The 20,973-nt window shown below is 34.7% G+C and overlaps 1 protein-coding gene and 1 long non-coding RNA gene across 9 annotated transcripts in view; one reads left to right on the top strand and one right to left on the bottom strand.

Annotated features, from left to right (window-relative positions):
* PTPN13 (protein tyrosine phosphatase non-receptor type 13) overlaps positions 1-20,973 on the top strand; it is a 186,119-nt gene that overhangs the window by 50,815 nt on the left and 114,331 nt on the right. For 7 of the 8 annotated variants that reach the window (XM_032592941.1, XM_032592946.1, XM_032592945.1 and 4 more), the window contains exons 5-6: positions 992-1,079; positions 12,448-13,011. In XM_032592941.1, the coding sequence (XP_032448832.1) occupies positions 992-1,079; positions 12,448-13,011 (652 nt within the window). The remainder of the gene's footprint in view (positions 1-991; positions 1,080-12,447; positions 13,012-20,973) is intronic. The other variant, XM_032592944.1, reaches the window with a different exon arrangement.
* LOC115512454 lies at positions 85-19,147 on the bottom strand. Its single transcript, XR_003968390.1, has 4 exons — positions 19,138-19,147; positions 5,651-5,657; positions 4,103-4,110; positions 85-151 (listed from the first exon to the last, which is right to left on the bottom strand). It is a non-coding gene; the product is annotated as an uncharacterized LOC115512454 (long non-coding RNA).

The following is a 20,973-nucleotide window of genomic DNA, read 5'->3' as shown; positions in this document are numbered from 1 at the left end:
GCACTGTCGCCTTGACTTTCTTCATTCTGTTCTTGTGTTCCTTTCACTGTTTTCTTGAGGTCTTTTTCTTCTCAAACAGGCCATCTCTTTGTTTGGGTTCACTTTTCTTTGCATAATCCAAGGAATCATAAATCATGCCAAAGCCAGTTGTCTTACCACCACCCAAATGAGTTCTGAATCCAAATACAAAGATGGTGTCTGGTGTCGTCTTGTACATTTTGGCTAGTTTTCCCCAAATTTCTTAGGTACTGTTGCCTTTTGGAGATGAAGAACATCAATAACCATTTGTTTCCGCTCAAGTACTCAGTTGGTTATGAACTTCCCAGTCCGGATAGCTAACTGTGTCGTTCATGATGGCAACCAAGCTTCAAGGAGCCAGGGAGGAAGAAAATAACATGCTTTATTTCAAAGGAGTACCCTTAGTTAAAGTTATTAAAGCTTAAGACTACTTAAACATTTTATTATAAAGGAGATTTAAAAGAGCATTGATTTAAATTTGTCATCCCTCAATATGTCATTTAGTTTAAAGCATTTCTCAAATGTAATTTCTTGCAGGAAAAATCTGGTAAATTATTTTTGAAAATAATTTAAGTCAGTACCCTCAATGCATAGTTAAATCAGGAGAAAATTTATTCTACCAGAATTAATATGATTTTAAAATTATAATCTAACTTGAGAGAGTAATGTAATTATCAGGAAAAAAAAAAACTCTTCAAGTTTACTGTTTTCAGATGGAACTCATTTTAACTACTTCAGTTTGGCTTTCTTCTATAACTCTGCCTTGCCTTTCATTTCCTGAAGAGTAATTGGCCAGAACTGAGCTACATAAATCCTGTTGAAGGAATACAAATTAACAATAGTAAGTGTTGAGTGTCTTTAGTTAATGTTTTACTCCAAAAATTGTCTAACTAATGTCATTCTGTAGACAATTGCCATGAAAACAAAAGGCAGGTTGTTTTGTCAAACTTGATTTTTGATTATCTGTGTACAGACAGATCAACTTTCCCGTAACAGTGAACAAAAGCCTGATCGAAGCCAGGCTATTCGAGACCGATTGAGAGGAAAAGGATTACCAACAGGTAAGAATATATTAATGGGAAACTTTTGAGCTTTAACCTTATTTCATTGTTTCTTTTATGAAATCATATTTACCTGACTTGGAAATCTGATAATTGTGACCATAATTAGAATACATGCATGCAGGGGCGCCTGGGTGGCCCTCTCTCTTTCTCTCAAAATTAAATAAACATTTAAAAAAAACAGAAAAGAATATAAGTATGCAAAGTGGAGGCAGGGAACCGACAGGAACAGTAACTATATTAATATATAAATCCTTTAAAATTATGCAGAAAACATTACTAAGACAGCCAGGACTCCCATAGTAAATCATTTCCTTTCCAATATTGTTATTATAGCAATAATATAATTTATTTACTTTATCATGGAATTTTATATTAAAAATAAATTTTTTTTGAGAGAGAGAGCGTGAGAGAGCAGGGGAGAGGCAGAGAGAGAGAGGGAGAGAGAGAATTCCAAGCAGGCTCCGTGCTGTCAGCCGAGACCGTATGGGGTTCGAATTCATAAACTGTGAGATCAAGACCTGAATCAAAACCAAGAGTTGGATGCTTAACCAACTGAGCCACCCAGGAGCCCCAAAAATGCATTTTAAAGCAAGGTGAAATAAGCACATGAACACTATTGAAACAAAGTTTCAGAAAGCAACATTACTTTTACTGCACTCTATTTTGTTTCTTTGTTTCTTTTTTTTTAAGATTTAATTTTATTTTTTTAAGTAATCTCTACACCCAAACTGGGACTTGAACTCACAACCCTGAGATCAAAAGTCCCACCCTCTCCCAAATGAGCCAGCCAGGCGCCCCTACTACACTGTTTTCTATTCTATTTCTTATTTTAATCGGAATCACAACCCCCTAAGTCAATTTCATTACCAACTAATTTTATGACTTGCAGTTATCAAATACTGTTTTAGGTTATAAGATACTTAGGAAATAAAAACTAATGAAAAGTGGTTTTGCTGTTACAAACAGCATTAGATAATTATATAATTATAATTAGATAATTAGATAATTAGATATTTATAATAGATATATATAATTAGATAATTATATATATAATAGATATATATAATTAGATAATTATATAATCACTTTTTTAAGAAAACGATTACAAATCCCAAACATGTAAAATGAAAGCAGAAAAAATTAATGTTTACATGAAAATTTATTTTTGTGTTAAATTTCAAGCTTGACTTATTTATGAAATGAACTTTTGTTTTTGCTGATTATCTTTGTTCTCTATTTCTCAAGCAATATTGACAATTACGATAATCTAAACATGAAAAATATTTTATAGGTGAAGCATTTTATTGTCTTAAATCTTGGGGCTGTGCAAAGTAAATGTAAATATTGCTTAAATATATTCTAATAAAACATTCTAATTGATAATAGATTAAAAAGCTAAGATGTTTAACTTTTTAATTTAATCAGATAATCAGGCACAGCTGTCTTAGTTAAAGCCTATGAAAAAAGTCTCATTGTGAAACCTAAATATAGCCACTTGATTATCTGAACCAAATGTTTTACAGAATTCAGAACTCTTATATTGAGAAGGAAAAATGTGCCCCTCAGCAAGTGTACTGCTTATCTTGAGAAATCAAGGAAAAGCAATAAAATCATTTCTGATGGAGTGATTCTGTAATGGTTTAGTTAGTTAAGTGGCTGTTTTGGTACTTCTGTTTTACTTATGGAATAAGGACTACTTTTTTGAAAAAGTACCTTTGCTTTCATATCATCAATATAATCAATTTATTTCTGGTTACATAAGGTTACTTTTCTAATACATATATTATTTATGCATGGGTCAAAAAAACAGAAGGCAGACTATATGTGTGTATATGTATATGTGTGTGTATATATATATATATACACTATATAGTATAATGTAGTATAGTGTTAAAATAAAGGGAAATATTTTTACCTTCTTCTTGTAGGTAAAAATATTTCCCTTTATTTTAACACTATACTACAACTTGAGATATTGATATAGCGTGAACTTTGGTGCCAAGAAGAGCAGCATTTTGTTAATCCATCAACTTTTCAGTCAGTCTCCTGTTTTAGAGCTGAATAATAATAGAAAATTATAGTTAAATGTCAATGGCAAGCTGGAAGAGTCTTTTTCAAGAAGACATAGTGAGCACTTTAGTAAGTGAATGTTAGATTTAAAAGAAATGATTTTTCTTTCTCTTATTTATCATCTTTCTGGTTTCTCCTCCCTTTCCCCCATCCCTCTCTCTCCTTCCCTCACTCTCCGTTTCTCTCTCTTCTTCCTTATTTCTCATTCCTTTCTTTCTCCAATCTTTTTCTGGAATTCCCTTCTATCATCTCCTACTATCATTAAATGGCCATGTTATAGAATTGAAGTTGGTTTTCTTGTTTATTTGTTGAGTTAGTAACTATAATGTTATATTATTAATTGTTAATTTTTAAGTATTTTTTTCCTTAAAAAAAAAAAAGAAATGTTCCTGTATATATGAGCCCCCCATTTTATCCCTGTCCATCATATATTCTATAGAAAACAAAAAAGATCATCATGCCATATTTAAAGACTTAAGTGTTAACATAGTTTAGATTGTATTACTTTCAATCACTCAGAGTCTTATTGTTACAGACAGTAATTATTACATACTATTTTAGTGTTGATAGTTTGAGCTGAATCTATATCTACTCTAAAACATACTTTAAATAGAAGGTTATTTTATTGTCATTTACATTTATACATATTTATACATATTTTTTAATAAATCTGTATACAAAATTAAGCTTTCTGGACATGTAGATGCTAAGGAGAGAGAATACCTATTATATTAAACACACTAGTTTTTGTAGATGAAAAATGAATATTTGTCAATTCAATGGATATGAGAAAAAGTTTTATAAGACTATTAGATTTCATACTACATTTGTAATACAATTTTAATGGTTCCATAAAGAAATATATAAGATCTATGATTTATTGTTTTAGATAATCTATGTGTAAACATTAAGTTGTATGCAAAGTAAAAAAAAAAAAAGCTGTAGTTCACCATCTTGGCTCATATTATTAGACTATTTTCTTACTATAAAAACAAATATATCAGAAGTTTTAGGGGCGCCTGGGTGGCTTAGTCAGTTAAGCATCTGACTCTTGATTTTGACTCAAGTCATGATCTCATGGTTTGTGAGTTTGAGCCCCACTGAATTAGGCTCACGCTGACAGTGCAGAAGAGCCTAGTTGGGATTCTCTCTCTGTCCCTCCCGCACTCACACACATGCACTTTGTCTCTCCCTCTCTCTCAAAATAAACTTTAAAAAAAGCTTTAAACCAAATTATTAATGCCTTTTGTGATTTCGTTTTTATAATATTAAGAGGTATTCAGTATTATTATCTAACAGTTCTTTAGAATGGTTATGATTCATAGACTATCCAAATGCAGATAATTTTGGCTTGACTGTAGTGAGTTTAAAATTTTGACAGAGAAATCTTTAGACTGTCCATTGATTTTATATCTAGTCATATCCTTTTATTGGAGAATTAAATCTCTATACCAATACTCAGGAGAATTTGTAAGGAATTACAATTTATCATTCAAGATAAACCAAATTTTGTTTGTGTTTACATTTTGGATAGAATTAGAGGTCCTTATACTTAAACAATAGCCTTTTTTAGATCACGTGTCATGGAAGGGTATTCCTCAGTTCTTAGCCATTGCTTTGCACAGTAGTATTACTGCTCAAGGGCTCTCTTAATTACCTTTAACAAATGTATAAAACCACATCTCAAAGATAGAATCAATATAATATACCACTTATAGCCAGTACCAGACAAGCAATTAGCAGCTAATAGTCAATGGTATATACTAATATAGCATATATAGTTAGTATAAAAACTTTAAGATTAAAAAAATTACCTTGTGAAGAAGAAATATTCTTCTAGGACACCAGTGTTACTTTTGGGCAGTGCCAGGGTTTGGTTTTGTGTTGTTGTGTTTGTTTGTTTGTTTGTTATTTTTTTAATGCTTGCTTATTTATTTATTTATTTATTTATTTATTTATTTATTTATTTATTTATTTTGAGAGAAAGGGAGAGTGTGGGCAGGGAGGGGGCAAAGACAGAATCCCAAGCAGACTCCACAATGTCAGTGCAGAGCCTCATATGTGGCTGAATTCCATGAGATCGTGACCTGAGCCGAAATCAAGAGTCGAACACCTAACCAGCTGAGCCGCCCAAGTGCCCAGGCGGTGCCAGTTCTTAACTGTCAGTGGCCACTTGCAGCACAGGGCCTTGTTATACTACATCAGTACTAAAACATTCTCTTTGATGCAAACCAACCTGAAACCTTTATGTAGTGATAGCTTTAGTTTATTAGGTTCCTAGCCACAGTTTTCAGTAAAGAAAATTTCAAAATGGGCAGTGAGATACAAAATTAGGTTAAAAGAAGTAAGCGATTTTAGGGTTAACGCCTGTATCTAAGTGATTTGGTCGTTAGATTGAAACTTAACAATGACATTTTTTATCTATCAGTAAATGACCTTAAAAGGTCTTTCCTCATGTCTTACCTCTCAGATCTGTTACAAAAGCTTAAGGCCTAAACTATTGGGCTGTCTGCCCCCATTTTGTTATTTTATACTGCCAGTGCTGATAAAATGGCTTCAGTAAGCAGAAAGAAATCAGACGTTTCCTGCCAAGCTTAAGGCGGAAACCTACACCATGATCAGATCAGCATGATAGTGCTTCAGAACTTGGGCGTATTGACAATATCATGTTTCTTTTTTTATGTACTTGAACACACTTGTGAGGACAGATGGGTAATTGGGGAGCCTCTTTTAATACTGAAATGTCATTTTGAACTTAGCTTCTAGGGGACACTTGAATTTTTGAGTCTTGTGTGAGGGGAAAGGTGAATGATGGTATCCAAGTAAGGATGATGTTCATCATATATAAAAAATAATTAAACACAATGTACTTTACAAGGGAGATTTTTTTTAATTTAGCTAAAATAAATGGACTATGTTCTATTAGGAAGACTTTTTATATTCTTAAAATCTTTTATTTTTATTTATTTTCCCCATTTAGTTTTTAGCAAGCTGTATATTCTCCAGAAGGAAAATGTTTATGGATTCATTTTATATTTGGATGCTCATAATTGTATGTAAAATAATTGTATCTGTAAACTCTCTCTGAACTCGGAGCCTTTTTGAGAGATGAAAAATCCACCTGTAGTCACCATTTATCCTGTTTTGAATAATTTGATTTTTTTAAATTATACAATCTAAAACTTTTGTTGGGGATCTTTTGATTTCTGGTTTCATGATTTCTTCTCAAAGGAACTTTTAAATTCCCCCTTGGTAGATAATTATATGCTGAGGAAAATAAAGCAGAAATGAAAGGGAGGAGGAATTTAGAATTTTATGTTGCCCTTATTCAGAAGATCTCATAATCGTTCATTAGGGGTTAGTTCATTTATCCTGTCCTCTTTAAGAAGAAAGCATAACAAGTTATGTCCACGGTTTTGTAAATGAAGTGAGAAACATAGAAATTAAGTGGCTTGCCCAAGCTCATGGATTGAATTTGGTAAAGCTAGAATTGAAACCCAGGTGTTTTGACAGTAATCTTTCTGGTAGATTATGCTACCTAAATTGGCTTTAAAAGGTTTCAAGAAGTTATGCATTCAATCCATTCTACAATCATTCTTTTGGAACGTCTTTAATCAGGAACTAGAAATACAAAAACAGGTAAGATGTGGTTTCTTATGTTATTGTTCCAGTGAGGGAGGGGTGAGGAAATGAGTGGGAGTGATGACAGATACCAATATAATGGATAATTTTAATATAGTGAAAGAAATGCCCTAAGAGAGGGCCAGAATGCTCTATGAATATAGTGACAGGAGCTAGTAATTCTCCCAGGATGGGAAAATATTAAAGAAGTTTCCACCTGAACGCTTTTATGAGTAGTTCCAATGGCACTGCCTTCAGAAATAATTAACTTCCTATAATCAAAATGGGTAGTGAGCACAGCTCTTAGATGTACTTAATGTTTTCAGTGCTGTTTACTGCCTGTTAAATAAAATAATTGTAATAGCCCAGCTATTATATGTATATACGTAATACATATAATAAAAATATCTGGAAAGCAGTTGAAGAAATTGCACTTTATGCAGCCTCAAATAAAGTTAGTAAGTAAGGGGCACTGGTGTTAACAACAGTACATGGTTCTCGCTCGTCTAACAGACTTGTGCACCTAATAAATGAGTCTGGAATTCCATGTTTCTCCTCACTTAAAGGGCCAGATTCTATATTTGAACTCTCATTTTTAGTTCCCAGATTAGTGACATTTTTCCCACAGTGCTTTAGCAATTCAAGGCAACCATGATATGTTCTTTGATGTTGTATATATTTTATCCACTTGTGAAATGTTAATCAGGCAAATACATGCCCAGTTGTATAGTTGAAGATAATGAGTATCATTGACATGACAAAATGCACTGAGACTCCTGCCAGTTAGTAATATGTGATTTAAAAATGGTGTGTTTAGGGGCGCCTGGGTGGCTCAGTTGGTTAAGCGTCTGACTTCAGCTCAGGTCATGATCTCACAGTCTGTGGGTTCGAGCCCCGCATCAGGATCTGTGCTGACAGCTCAGAGCCTGGAGCCTGCTTTGGATTCTGTGTCTCCCTCTCTCTCTGCCCCTCCCCTGCTCATGCTCTGTCTCTCTCTGTCGCAAAAATAAATAAAAACATTAAAAAAAAATTTTTTTTTAAAAAATGGTGTGTTTATACCAGCCCAAATCCATCTCTCTGTTACCTACCTGAAGGTTGTCTTTTTTTTTTTTTTTTCCTCATCTAGAAAGCAAACAAAAGCAGTCATAGGCCAATAGACCCACTGGAGAAACCACTCCAAACATCTCTTTCCTAACTCTTCTTTTTTCTCCTTCAAAAAATGATCTACACTCAGTTTCTGCCTTTAATGCTTTTGTGGTTGATAGCTCTTACAATTTTACTTTAGAGCATATACATACCAAGTATATACATATCACTTTGAACCTTGTTTCAGATGTCCACAATTTTTTGCCCATTTTCCTCAAGAGTATCAATCCCTCCCCCATCCCTTCTTTCTTTCTCACTCCTCTTCCTATCACACCATTCCTTCATTTTATTGGCTATCAGAAGAGACATTATTATGGTTCAAAACTATCTTTTATTAGTAATAGTCATGAGACTTTAAGTTTGCTATCATAATGTGATTTTCAGACATGGAGAGCAAATTGAACCATGGTTAAATTTGGCATATTTTGTAGATGGAGAGCAGCAAAGTAGTGCAAACTTTTAAATGGATTATTTTCTTTTATTTATTTTTTTAATTTTTTTTAATGTTTATTTATTTTTGAGAGAGAGAGAGACAGAGTATGAGCAGAGGAAGGGCAGAGAGAGAGGGAGACACAGAATCTGAAACAGGCTCCAGGTTCTGAGCTGATGCAGGGCTCAAACCCATGAACCTTGAGATCATGACCTGAGCTGAAGTCGGATGCTAAACTGACTGAGCCACCCAGGCGCCTCTTAAATGGATTATTTTCATTATAATTTTGTCCTACCTCACAGAATTTAAAAATGATAATTTTCTGGACTTTTAATAAATAGGAACTGAAATATTTTTATATCTACTACTTTGCATAAAGACAAAAACCTATCATCTATAGAGCAGTAGTTATTCAAGAACCACCTTATTAGCAATTAGTTTTAAATTTTATATGGCTGGTGAGAAGACACGGTGCTTTTAGGATCCCATGGCCCATTAATATATTGTTAGTAAATACTAATGACCTAAAGGAGAATGATAAATCTACCTGTTACAGATAGAATAAACTCATGGCACATATGGTGATTATTTCAATAGTGGTCAGAGTAGGCCTCACTGGAGAAGTCATATTTAAAATAAAAGTATAGAATAAGAAACAACTAATCATGAGAAAGGTCTGGACCATTCAGGGCAGAGAAAACAATATGTATAAATGTCCTAACATAGAAGAGAGCTTAACAAGAAGACCTGTGGCCTGGATGGAATAAAAGAAGTGGAGATGAGACTAAGAAAGATTCAAACAGCAGACCTGAAAGGAGTCCGATTTTATTTTGAGTATAATACTATGCCTTTGAGACTTATTAAAAAAGGTAGTGGCATCATGGAATTTATCTTTAAGAAGATAACTCTGACTGCTGAATAGAGAGTGGTTGGATGAAGAAAGAAGGGGGGAGGCCTATCCAGAAGCCATTGCAGTTTTCTAGTCAAGTGGTAATGTTAACTGGGAATAGGGTGATGCCAGTGAAAATCGAAATAATCACATGGAGTAAGTTATCTTTGAGAAGTTAAATAGCCAGTACTTCTGATGGATTTGATATGGGCAGTAAGGATGATGAAGGATTTCAGGATGGTGCCTTTATTTCTGTTTTGAGCAATCAATTGGATAATGATGCCACTTTCTGTAACTGGAAAGATTGGTGTTGAATGGATATCTCTGGATGTGGGAAGCAAAAAGTTGGTTTTCAGCATGTTCAGGTTGAGGTGCTTCTAAGATTTAGTAATAGAAGTTCCAACTATGTAAGAATGGAGCTCCCAGAAGACATTGGTGCCAAGAATTTAAATTTGGGAGTTATCATTATATAGATAATACTTAAAGCCTTGTTAGCAGATGAAATTATATAAGAAAAGAGTGAAAAGATAGGGTTCTAAAACTGATATCTGAGGACATCCAACATTTGAATATCTGATAGAGGAGGAAAAAGCAAAGACTAAGAATGAGCAGTCTAAGAAGTAGGAGAAAACACTCTTGTAAAGAGAGGATTGTTCTTTATTAAGTGACTGTCATCACCATCAGTTGTTGCTGATGGGTACTTGTTGCTGTAGAGGTAGGTAGGATATGGATATAAAATCATTGGATTTGGCAATATGGAGGTCATTAGTGATACATACGGAGAGTTGCCCAGGTGTGGAGGAGTTGGAAGTTAGCTAAAGTCAGACTACTGAATGAGAAGTAAGAAATTGGAGACAGCAGTGGCAAGAGGGAAATGTGGTAACAGGGTAGAGGTTTTGTTTAGTTTGCTTTTTTTTTTTTTATTTATTTTATTTTTTTTTTTCAACGTTTATTTATTTTTGGGACAGAGAGAGACAGAGCATGAACGGGGGAGGGGCAGAGAGAGAGGGAGACACAGAATCGGAAACAGGCTCCAGGCTCTGAGCCATCAGCCCAGAGCCTGACGCGGGGCTCGAACCGTGAGATCGTGACCTGGCTGAAGTCGGATGCTTAACCGACTGCGCCACCCAGGCGCCCCTAGTTTGCTTTTTATTATAGAGACATTAAAGCACGTTTATGTACTAATGGTAATCACTCGATAGAAAGAGGGGTTAATTAACATGGAGGACGGGTTAACCAAAGAAGCAAAATCTCTGATAACATGAAAGGAGAGGGGATTGAACACGTATTGGGAATTGGCCTTCACCTGGTAAAAGATTTCATCTTTTGAGACAAGGGAAAAGATTGGCAGACATGGGTAGATGTATAGAATTAGCCATGGAAAAGTGAGAAAGCTCTCTTCTGACAGATTCTATTTTCTGGTTGGAATATGAGATAAGATCATCAGAAAAAAGAAGAGGGAATTAAGGTGGGAAAATTGAAGAATGAGAAAAAGTGAAGCATGGTAGAGAGTGAGTGAAATTACTATTAACACATGGTGCTGAGTGTCCAACTTGTTTGACTATGAATTTATGACATTGCCAAAATACTCACTTGTTTGATTTTCTCTAAGTTTGGCTACTTGTTGGTAGCTAAGTGGTAAAAGAAAGCAGATTGTTGAGTTCGTCTGTGGTTGTATGACCCTTAAGTCCTTTCAATTCTTATTTTTTATCTAATGTATTCTATCAATTTTGAAGAATATCTGTTCTACATTTTTAATAAAATTCTAAATTAATGAGTTTCAATATGTGGTTTGTTTAAGAATGTGATTTATCTCTAAAATACTGTAACATAAACATGTGTTTATCAGTTTTAAATTATCTTAGATTAGAAGCTAGAGTCTGTGATAATCTATGTCTAGATGTGGTGTGGTATATTCTCAGTGATCTTGATATGACATGCCCCAAATATTGATGTTATACTTATTTGCATTTAAAAAGATCCATGTTCAGGGAAACATGAGTTGCAAGAAAAGCAAAGTATTTGAATCTAATTCTCCAGTAAGCAATTATTTGTGGACCATTCTGAAATAAATTCACTTTTCTATGATTTTTAAGGTAAAATTTGAAGTCAGGGAATTAAAGCTTATAGCTATCGCCCTGAAGAGGCAATTGACTTATACAGACCAATTACTAAGCAATTTAGTATTACTAGGAAAGTTTTAGTCATTATTTTATATTGTGTACATAGCAAATAGGTTATTAGAGAGGGATCACAGAAGGTCACACAGGAAATCTTCAGTGTTTATGGGCTACTGGGTTAGTAACTCTGAAGTATTTTTCTACATTTCTTTTTCTATAATGGAGCCATAAATGTATGACTTTTTTGTTATTCACTTTATGGATTTCAAAAATTAATTTCTGGTTGGACATTTTTGCTGTGTCTCAATGCATTTTTACACTCGTGCCTTAGAAAAATTAGAATGGCTTACCAGTTTTTAACTACATCAAAGACTAAAGAATAAAAAGACTTTATTCCAGTTGACAAATATTGATGCATTATGTTTAAGACAAAACCTATTTTAGTACATGATGGTCTGCCATGGAAAAATTAAGTTTTTTACATAATTTAAACAATCAAATTATCTGGATTTCAAACGTTTCTGAAAACATATCTAATTATAATAAAATTTTGATACTTAAGGATTCTAAATGCTACAGTCCTTTTTTCATCCAGAATATAGCAAGAATTCTGTGTTTCTTCTTTAAAAATATTTACTTAAATGACCAGAAAAGACCAAGGCTTTATGTTGAAGTGATACATGTTTGAATTATACCTTTAGAAGTTAAAGGAGTATACTCTACCTTCTATTATTGTGCCAAATCATTTCATGGATAATTAATATTCTGCCAAATTGGATAGTATCAGAAACTTTTGTCTAGTCTATTTTTAAAAACCAAATAATTCACCTTTGAACATAAAATAACACTGCTCAAAAAAGTAAGTTCACTACATTCTTGTTTTCATTAGGTAAGAAACATTGGACCATGAAAAGTTACACAAACATAACTTTTCTTTCCACTTTCACTATTGGCACCATCCCATGTCATCTCTGATCCTCCATTAGGAAATTTAGAAAATTACCAGCACTTTCACTGTCAATAGTAAGATTACATTCCAGTTATTTTCTAAAAATTCTGTACATACATGATAGATTCTTATCATTCCAGGAAGAAGCGCTACTTCTGATGTACTAGACATACACAAGTCTCCATTCTCTCATCAGACCTTTCTTAACAAAGGGCTTAGTAAATCTATGGGATTTCTGTCCATCAGAGATACACAAGATGAGGAAGATTATTTCAAGGACATTTCATCAGATAATAATTCTGCACGTGAAGATTCTGAAAATACCTGTTCCCCTTACCAGTTCAAAACTAGTGGCCCAGAAAAAAAAACTATCCCTGGTATTGATGTGCTTCCCAAGAAGAAGATTTGGGCTTCATCCATGGACTTGCTTTGCACAGATGAGAGAGACTTTTCTGGGGAAACCGGTGGATTCCGACAATATCTCCCTGAAGCAGTAACAGTGAGGACTTCAACTACTCCTAGAAAAAAGGAGGCAAGATACTCAGATGGAAGCATAGCCTTGGATATCTTTGGCCCTCAGAAAGTGGATCCAATGTTTCATACTCGAGAATTGCCCACTTCCTCAGCAATATCAAGCGCTTTGGACCGAATCCGAGAGAGACAAAAGAAACTTCAGGTTCTAAGAGAAGCCATGAATGTAGAAGGTTAGTAATTTTGTGTGTGTTTGAGAGAAAATTGAATTGAAATATTTAAAATTGTGTTTTGAAATAAAGAAGGGTTATTAAACCATTCCACAAGTCTTATTTCCACTGTCAAACCTTTATACCCAGGTTAGTCTCTTTGTCAGTTTCTGTTCTCCTTTCCACCAAAACTGTAATAGAACTGTATTGCTCCCACAAAGTCATCTCTATTAAGCATCCTAGTCTGGGCACTTTATAGCCCTACAATATTTCGGGTAGTAGATTTTTAAGATTGTAATCTTCTCAAGGCAAGAGCCATATTTTCTTCTTCTTTTTAATCCTCCACAGCACCGTCTATCATGCACTGTCTCATAAGAGGCTTCCCTAAAGGACTGGTTCATGGCAATAAGAGGCAGTTAATCAAAATCAGAAACTCTAGGGAGGCAGAGTGGCATGGTGATAATGCAATAGTTCCCAAACCCCAGCTTCAAGAAACAAACTTAGGGACACAACTCCTGAAGATCATAATTTGTTTGCTCTAGAATGAAGTTTTAAATCCATATTTTAAAAGTCATAGTATTTAGGTTTATAGATCTAAAGACAGACAGCCTAGGTTTGAATTATCTATTGCATCAGTAGCTACATGATCCTTACTTCGGTGACTGGGCTTAATCCCTCCAAACGTAAGTTACCCCATCTGTAAAATGTGCTTAACCAAAATAGATGAATTAGGTAATAAATGTGAAGTGATTAATAAATCAAATTATTACAATGTTAGTATGAGGGGCATAAAAAACAACTTTATAAATGATAAATTCCTTTTTTTAAATGTTTATTTATTTATCTTTGAGAGAGAACAGGGACTGGGGAGGGGCAGAGAGAGAGGGAGGGAGACAGAGAATCTGAAGCAGGCTAAGTGCTATCCGCACAAAGCCTGGCATGGGGCTCAAACCCATGAACTGTGAGATCATGATCTGAGCCAAAGTCAGGCACTTAACCCACTGAGCCACCCAGGTGCCCCTATAAATGATAAATTCTTATTATTTGCAGGACAAAGCTCTGGTTCAAAATACCTGATTCACACACAAACCTCAATATATTGAGTAGAATAAAATTATGTTTTAGACATATGGATAGAGGCTATTTTTAACTTAAATAAATGGAAGAGAAAACAAAATTAGACTTACCAATCTAATCCTCTACATTTTTGAAGATTAAAGCTATGTTATCTGCCAAAGTTTGTCCCAGACAAACTTTGGGACATAGTTGAAATGTCACTTTAAGGTGCCTTCTAGTTTAGCAAGAGTAGTGGCATAATCAATCGTCATATTCATGTTTAAGGCCATTGTTCCAGTGGAATATTTTTGATTCATAGATTACCTTTAAAGTGCTTTGCTAAAGGTTTGTTCTGTTACTTAAGCTTAAGCATAGCCCTGGGCTGAACATACTCTACATGTTGTACTTTACTTCTAATAAAAGAAGCTTTGCTTCTTTTTTTTCAATTCAGGAATTGCAAATTAGTGATGAATTTGAAATAAAGGAAATTATCAAACACTTAATTGATATTATGGGTATGTATATATGTATATACACATATATACATACATGTATATATACATATATGTGTATATACACATATATACACATATATGTATATATACATGTGTGTATATATGCATTTATAAAAATTAGCCACCTTTATGAGATTGTTGTATATAATCTTGATCTGAAAACTTTCAAGGATAGAAAATAAGAACTTAGAAATGTGTCTTATGCATGATTTTACTGTTTAACTCTGATGAGTAAACTTTTAGAGTTATGACAGCAAACAATAGGCACTTTCTATAGCTTAAGGTCTCCTCTTTCAGAAGTTGTACTTCATGATTATTTAATGTTACACAACAGCTAGCATATGAATAAAAACTTCGCCTGACCTTCTTATGAACATGCCTTCATAGAGACATTGATGTGAAGAATTCTTGCCCATCATGGACCAAAAAAAAAAAAAAAAAACAACGAAACCCTTAATTATTCAAGTAGATAAAACCATGATAGTCTCAGAGTATAAATAATGGAGATACATACCGATATAGATGACTAGTTCTAACATATATGTGTTTTTAACATGTGAAATATATTTTCTTAACATGCAAATATTAAAAATTAACTCATAATTTCTAATGTTCTCGTGTGTGTTTCAAAAGAATATTTACTTATTATTTGGTAAATGAATAGTAGTGTGTATTAATGAAGTCTGAGGAAAAATGTTTTTTTTTTAACCCCTTGAACCTTGGTTTGAGAGTTAAACAGTAAGAAATTAAACACTAATGGAAATATATTTAATCTGTTAAATTTCACTACAGTAGTCTGATATATTTTGTTTGAATAGGTAATTTTTTATTACCTATAAAATGAGTATTAAGCTAAGCAGTGTCCTAGTTTGCATATGAGCCTTTTATCAGGGATTGTGTGCCAGGCACATGTAAAAGAAACTTGTTTGCATCTTGTTTCCAAATATACATGTATATCTACAAAGATGATGTATATAATGTTATTGACACTTATTTGTTAAAAATGTTAACTTGTTATGAAACCTAACTTCCAGATTTAGGAATTTTATATTTATTACAAGAAATACAAAAAAGATTTCTTTTTCAAAATAAAATATGCTTTGAATTGTTTGATTCAGGACCATTTCCATTCTGAAAGGCTATTGACAAATTTTCAAAAACATTTGTTCTCACAAAGAATCTATACATTTTTCCCCAGAGTATATTTTATAATCAAGTTAAACAAAACACCTTGAAAATGTTGGTATATTATGGAAATGCTTACACCATCTTAAAAAAACTCCATTATTATACAGTAACTTGTAAGTAGTAATAAATTATATTTGCTTTAGACGAAAAATATTCTTCAAAAAGAATGTTTCATGCTTATAATTCAAAAGCAATTACTCTTAGTTACTTAGTTGAATACTTTGCTGGTTTTATGCTGTGTTTTTTCTAAAAGTGAAATAATTTATATTAGCTGTTCAAACACAATTGCAGATTGCTATACAAAGATTTTAGCTAGTATACAAAGGAGAAAAAAGAATTGAAAATGATACAAATCCCATTTATTTCATTTAATTCTCATGAAAAGTAAGCTCCATAGATCCCTTTTATGTGTGATAAATCAAGTAGAACAGTGGATATTATTAATGTACACCTATCTTTTTAAATATTCTTGTTCTGAAGCATTTAACGGGGCACGTGGGTGGCTTAGTCGGTTAAGCTTCCAACTCTTGATTTCCGCTCAGGCTATGATCTCATGGTTCATAGAATCGAGCCCCACTTGGGGCTGTCTGCTGGGAGCAAGGAGCCTGCTTGGGATTCTTCCTCTCTGCCTCTCTCTGCTGCTTCCCAGCTTGCACAGCACACTCTCTCTCTCTCAAAATAAATAAACTTTAAAAAAAAATAATAAAACATTTAAAAAAATTAATAGTGCTCTGTACAATTTTTGTGATCTTTAAATTTGGCAGTTGCTACTGGCAAAGAAGAGGTCTTGGAGCTCAATATCCCTGAGCTTGTGAAGATTTAATGACTTACCCAAGATCACATAAGCAGTTAATGATAGTTTCCATCATTGTGGGAGTTTGTGGATTTACATCTAGATTTGGGAGCTCCAGTCTAAGAATTTCCAACTACATGCTACTTCCTAATTTTTAAAAAATATGTATTTCAGTATTCATTGGGTTAATAGAGCAATTGCAAGAAAAGAAATTGCTAAATTTCAGTTTGTCCTTTTAGGCATGCAGGGAGGCTCATTGAACTAATGGGAAAGATAGTCATCTCCTCCAACCTCAGATATATAGCCCTTTCCTTAGTCCATCCTCTTGAAAGGAGCCTTTACCCAAACCACCTCTATGGCATCTCCTTAGCTGACATCAATCAGCCAGCTAGCACAGGGAAGACCAGAATTTGGTACTGCGAGGAATCTGGATACTATTTAAACCAAACCTCTCATTTTCAAAAGCCCAGAGTAGACTAGTTTGCCAAAGAAGATACATAATTCATAATTTATAGCAGAGCTGTATTTAGAATCCAGATCTCTTGAAATCCAGAATAAGATTTTTTTCCACTCTGCCATTCTGATTTTAAGCAGAAACCAGATACATTTCAGATACGTTGTTTGGAAAATTTATTACTGCCAGGAAAGTTGGACATTCAACTAACCACCCAGCAAAACCCTTAATAAAGTCTCTTCCTAATAAAATTATGTAATTTTTAATACAGTAAAACAAGATACTACAATGAAAAAAATTGGCTCAAGTAAGGCACTTTTAGTTCTTTCTGCAGCAAACCACACTGGATAGGGGTTAAGATGGAGCTCTCTCCTGTGTCGCATGGACTATTGTGGTAGTGTTTTGTGTTGTTTTTTTTTTTTTAATTTTTTTAATGTTTATTTATATCTGAAGGAGAGAGATACAGAGCATGAGTGGGGAGGGGCAGAGAGAATGGGAGTCACAGAATCCAAAGCAGGCTCCAGGCTCCAAGCTGTCAGCACAGAGCCGGACTCAGGGCCTGAACCCACAAACCATGAGACCATGACCTGAGCTGAAGTCAGACACCCAATCAACCTAGCCACCCAGGCGCCCCCATTGTGGTAGTGTTTTAACAGGGTTTTCCTACAGTAGGATGTAAGACAGTTATCCTGTAGCTGACAAGATAAGAAAGTAAACTATTAAAAAGCTGTGGTTGGCATTGAATGCTCAGATTTCCTTAGAAACAAAACAAGAAAGGAACAGAAAAGACCCCAAGAAAGAAACTGTAGAAGTTTAAAAATTATAAATGTAAGATTGTTTCTATAATCATTAAGCTAACGCTTAATCTTTCAGATAGTTCTCTACATACAGAAAGCAGTAAGGATGGGACAGGAAGAAACAATAACAGGTTTCTCTTGTGGAAAATAGTTTTAAAATTTGATGTGACTCTGTTTGCTTTATTCTTTTTTTTTTTTCAATATATGAAGTTTATTGTCAAATTGGTTTCCATACAACACCCAATGCTCATCCCAAAAGGTACCCTCCTCAATACCCATCACCCACCCTCCCCGCCCTCCCACCCCCCATCAACCCTCAGTTTGTTCTCAGTTTTTAAGAGTCTCTTATGCTTTGGCTCTCTCCCACTCTAACCTCTTTTTTTTTTTTTCCTTCCCCTCCCCCGTCGGTTTCTGTTAAGTTTCTCAGCAACCACCTAAGAGTGAAACCATATGGTATCTGTCTTTCTCTGTATGGCTTATTTCACTTAGCATCACACTCTCCAGTTCCATCCACGTTGCTACAAAGGGCCATATTTCATTCTTTCTCATTGCCACGTAGTACTCCATTGTGTATATAAACCACAATTTCTTTATCCATTCATCAGTTGATGGACATTTAGGCTCTTTGCAAAGTTTGGCTATCGTTGAGAGTGCTGCTGTAAACATTGGGGTACAAGTGCCCCTATGCATCAGTACTCCTGTATCCCTTGGGTAAATTCCTAGCAGTGCTATTGCAGGGTCATAGGGTAGGTCTATTTTTAATTTTTTGAGGAACCTCCACACTGTTTTCCAGAGTGGCTCCACCAGTTTGCATTCCCACCAACAGTGCAAGAGGGTTCCCGTTTCTCCACATCATCTCCAGCATCTATAGTCTCCTGATTTGTTCATTCCAGCCACTCTGACTGGCATGAGGTGATATCTGAGTGTGGTTTTGATTTGTATTTCTCTGATGAGGAGCGACGTTGAGCATCTTTTCATGTGCCTGTTGGCCATCCGGATGTCTTCTTTAGAGAAGTGTCTATTCATGTTTTCTGCCCATTTCTTCACTGGGTTATTTGTTTTTCGGGTGTGAAGTTTGGTGAGCTCTTTATAGATTTTGGATACTAGCCCTTTGTCCGATATGTCATTTGCAAATATCTTTTCCCATTCCGTTGGTTGCCTTTTAGTTTTGTTGGTTGTTTCCTTTGCTGTGCAGAAGCTTTTTGTCTTCATGAGGTCCCAGTAGTTCATTTTTGCTTTCAATTCCCTTGCCTTTGGGGATGTGTCAAGTAAGAAATTGCTACGGCTGAGGTCAGAGAGGTCTTTTCCTGCTTTCTTCTCTAGGGTTTTGATGGTTTCCTGTCTCACATTCAGATCCTTTATCCATTTTGAGTTTATTTCTGTGAATGGTGTCAGAAAGTGGTCTAGTTTCAATCTTCTGCATGTTGCTGTCCAGTTCTCCCAGCACCATTTGTTAAAGAGACTGTCTTTTTTCCATTGGATGTTCTTTCCTGCTTTGTCAAAGATCAGTTGGCCATACGTTTGTGGGTCTAGTTCTGGGGTTTCTATTCTATTCCATTGGTCTATGTGTCTGTTTTTGTGCCAATACCATGCTGTCTTGATGATTACAGCTTTGTAGTAGAGGCTAAAGTCTGGGATTGTGATGCCTCCCGCTTTGGTCTTCTTCAAAATTCCTTTGGCTATTCGGGGCCTCTTGTGGTTCCATATGAATTTTAGGATTGCTTGTTCTAGTTTCGAGAAGAATGCTGGTGCAATTTTGATTGGGATTGCATTGAATGTGTAGATAGCTTTGGGTAGTATTGACATTTGACAATGTTTATTCTTCCAATCCATGAGCACGGAATGTTTTTCCATTTCTTTATATCTTCTTCAATGTCCTTCATAAGCTTTCTATAGTTTTCAGCATACAGATCTTTTACATCTTTGGTTAGATTTATTCCTATGTATTTTATGCTTCTTGGTGCAATTGTGAATGGGATCATTTTCTTTATTTGTCTTTCTGTTGCTTCATTGTTAGTGTATAAGAATGCAACTGATTTTTGTACATTGATTTTGTATCCTGCAACTTCACTAAATTCATGTATCAGTTCTAGCAGACTTTTGGTGGAGTCTATCGGATTTTCCATGTATAATATCATGTCATCTGCCAAAAGTGAAACCTTAACTTCATCTTTGCCAATTTTGATGCCTTTGATTTCCTTTTGTTATCTGATTGCTGATGCTAGAACTTCCAACACTATGTTAAACAACAGCAGTGAGAGTGGGCATCCCTGTCATGTTCCTGATCTCAGGGAAAAAGCTCTCAGTTTTTCCCCATTGAGGATGATGTTAGCTGTGGGCTTTTCATAAATGGCTTTTATGATCTTTAAGTATGTTCCTTCTATCCCGACTTTCTCGAGGGTTTTTATTAAGAAACGTTGCTGAATTTTGTCAAAAGCCTTTTCTGCATCAATTGACAGGATCATATGGTTCTTCTCTTTTCTTTTATTAATGTGATGTATCACGTTGATTGATTTGTGAATGTTGAACCAGCCCTGCATCCCAGGAATGAATCCCACTTGATCATGGTGAATAATTCTTTTTATATGCTGTTGAATTCGATTTGCTAGTATCTTATTGAGAATTTTTGCATCCATATTCATCAGGGATATTGGCCTGTAGTTCTTTTTTTTTTTACTGGGTCTCTGTCTGGTTTGGGAATCAAAGTAATACTGGCTTCATAGAATGAGTCTGGAAGTTTTCATTCCCTTTCTATTTTTTGGAATAGCTTGAGAAGGATAGGTTTTGTCTCTGCTTTAAATGTCTGGTAGAACTCCCTGGGAAGCCATCTGGTCCTGGACTCTTATTTGTTGGGAGATTTTTGATGACTGATTCAATTTCTTCGCTGGTTATGGGTCTGTTCAAGCTTTCTATTTCCTCCTGATTGAGTTTTAGAAGCGTGTGGGTGTTTAGGAATTTGTCCATTTCTTCCAGGTTGTCCAGTTTGTTGGTATATTATTTTTCATAGTATTCCCTGATAATTGCTTGTATCTCTGAGGGATTGGTTGTAATAATTCCATTTTCATTCATGATTTTATCTCTTTGGGTCATCTCCCTTTTCTTTTTGAGAAGCCTGGCTAGAGGTTTATCAATTCTGTTTATTTTTTCAAAAAACCAACTCTTGGTTTCGTTGATCTGCTCTAC

Source organism: Lynx canadensis, chromosome B1 (assembly GCF_007474595.2).
Source record: "Lynx canadensis isolate LIC74 chromosome B1, mLynCan4.pri.v2, whole genome shotgun sequence".
Lineage (NCBI taxonomy): Eukaryota > Metazoa > Chordata > Mammalia > Carnivora > Felidae > Lynx > Lynx canadensis.
The sequence above is the reverse complement of the archived record's forward strand: the minus strand, read 5'-3'. Positions and strand labels throughout refer to the sequence as shown.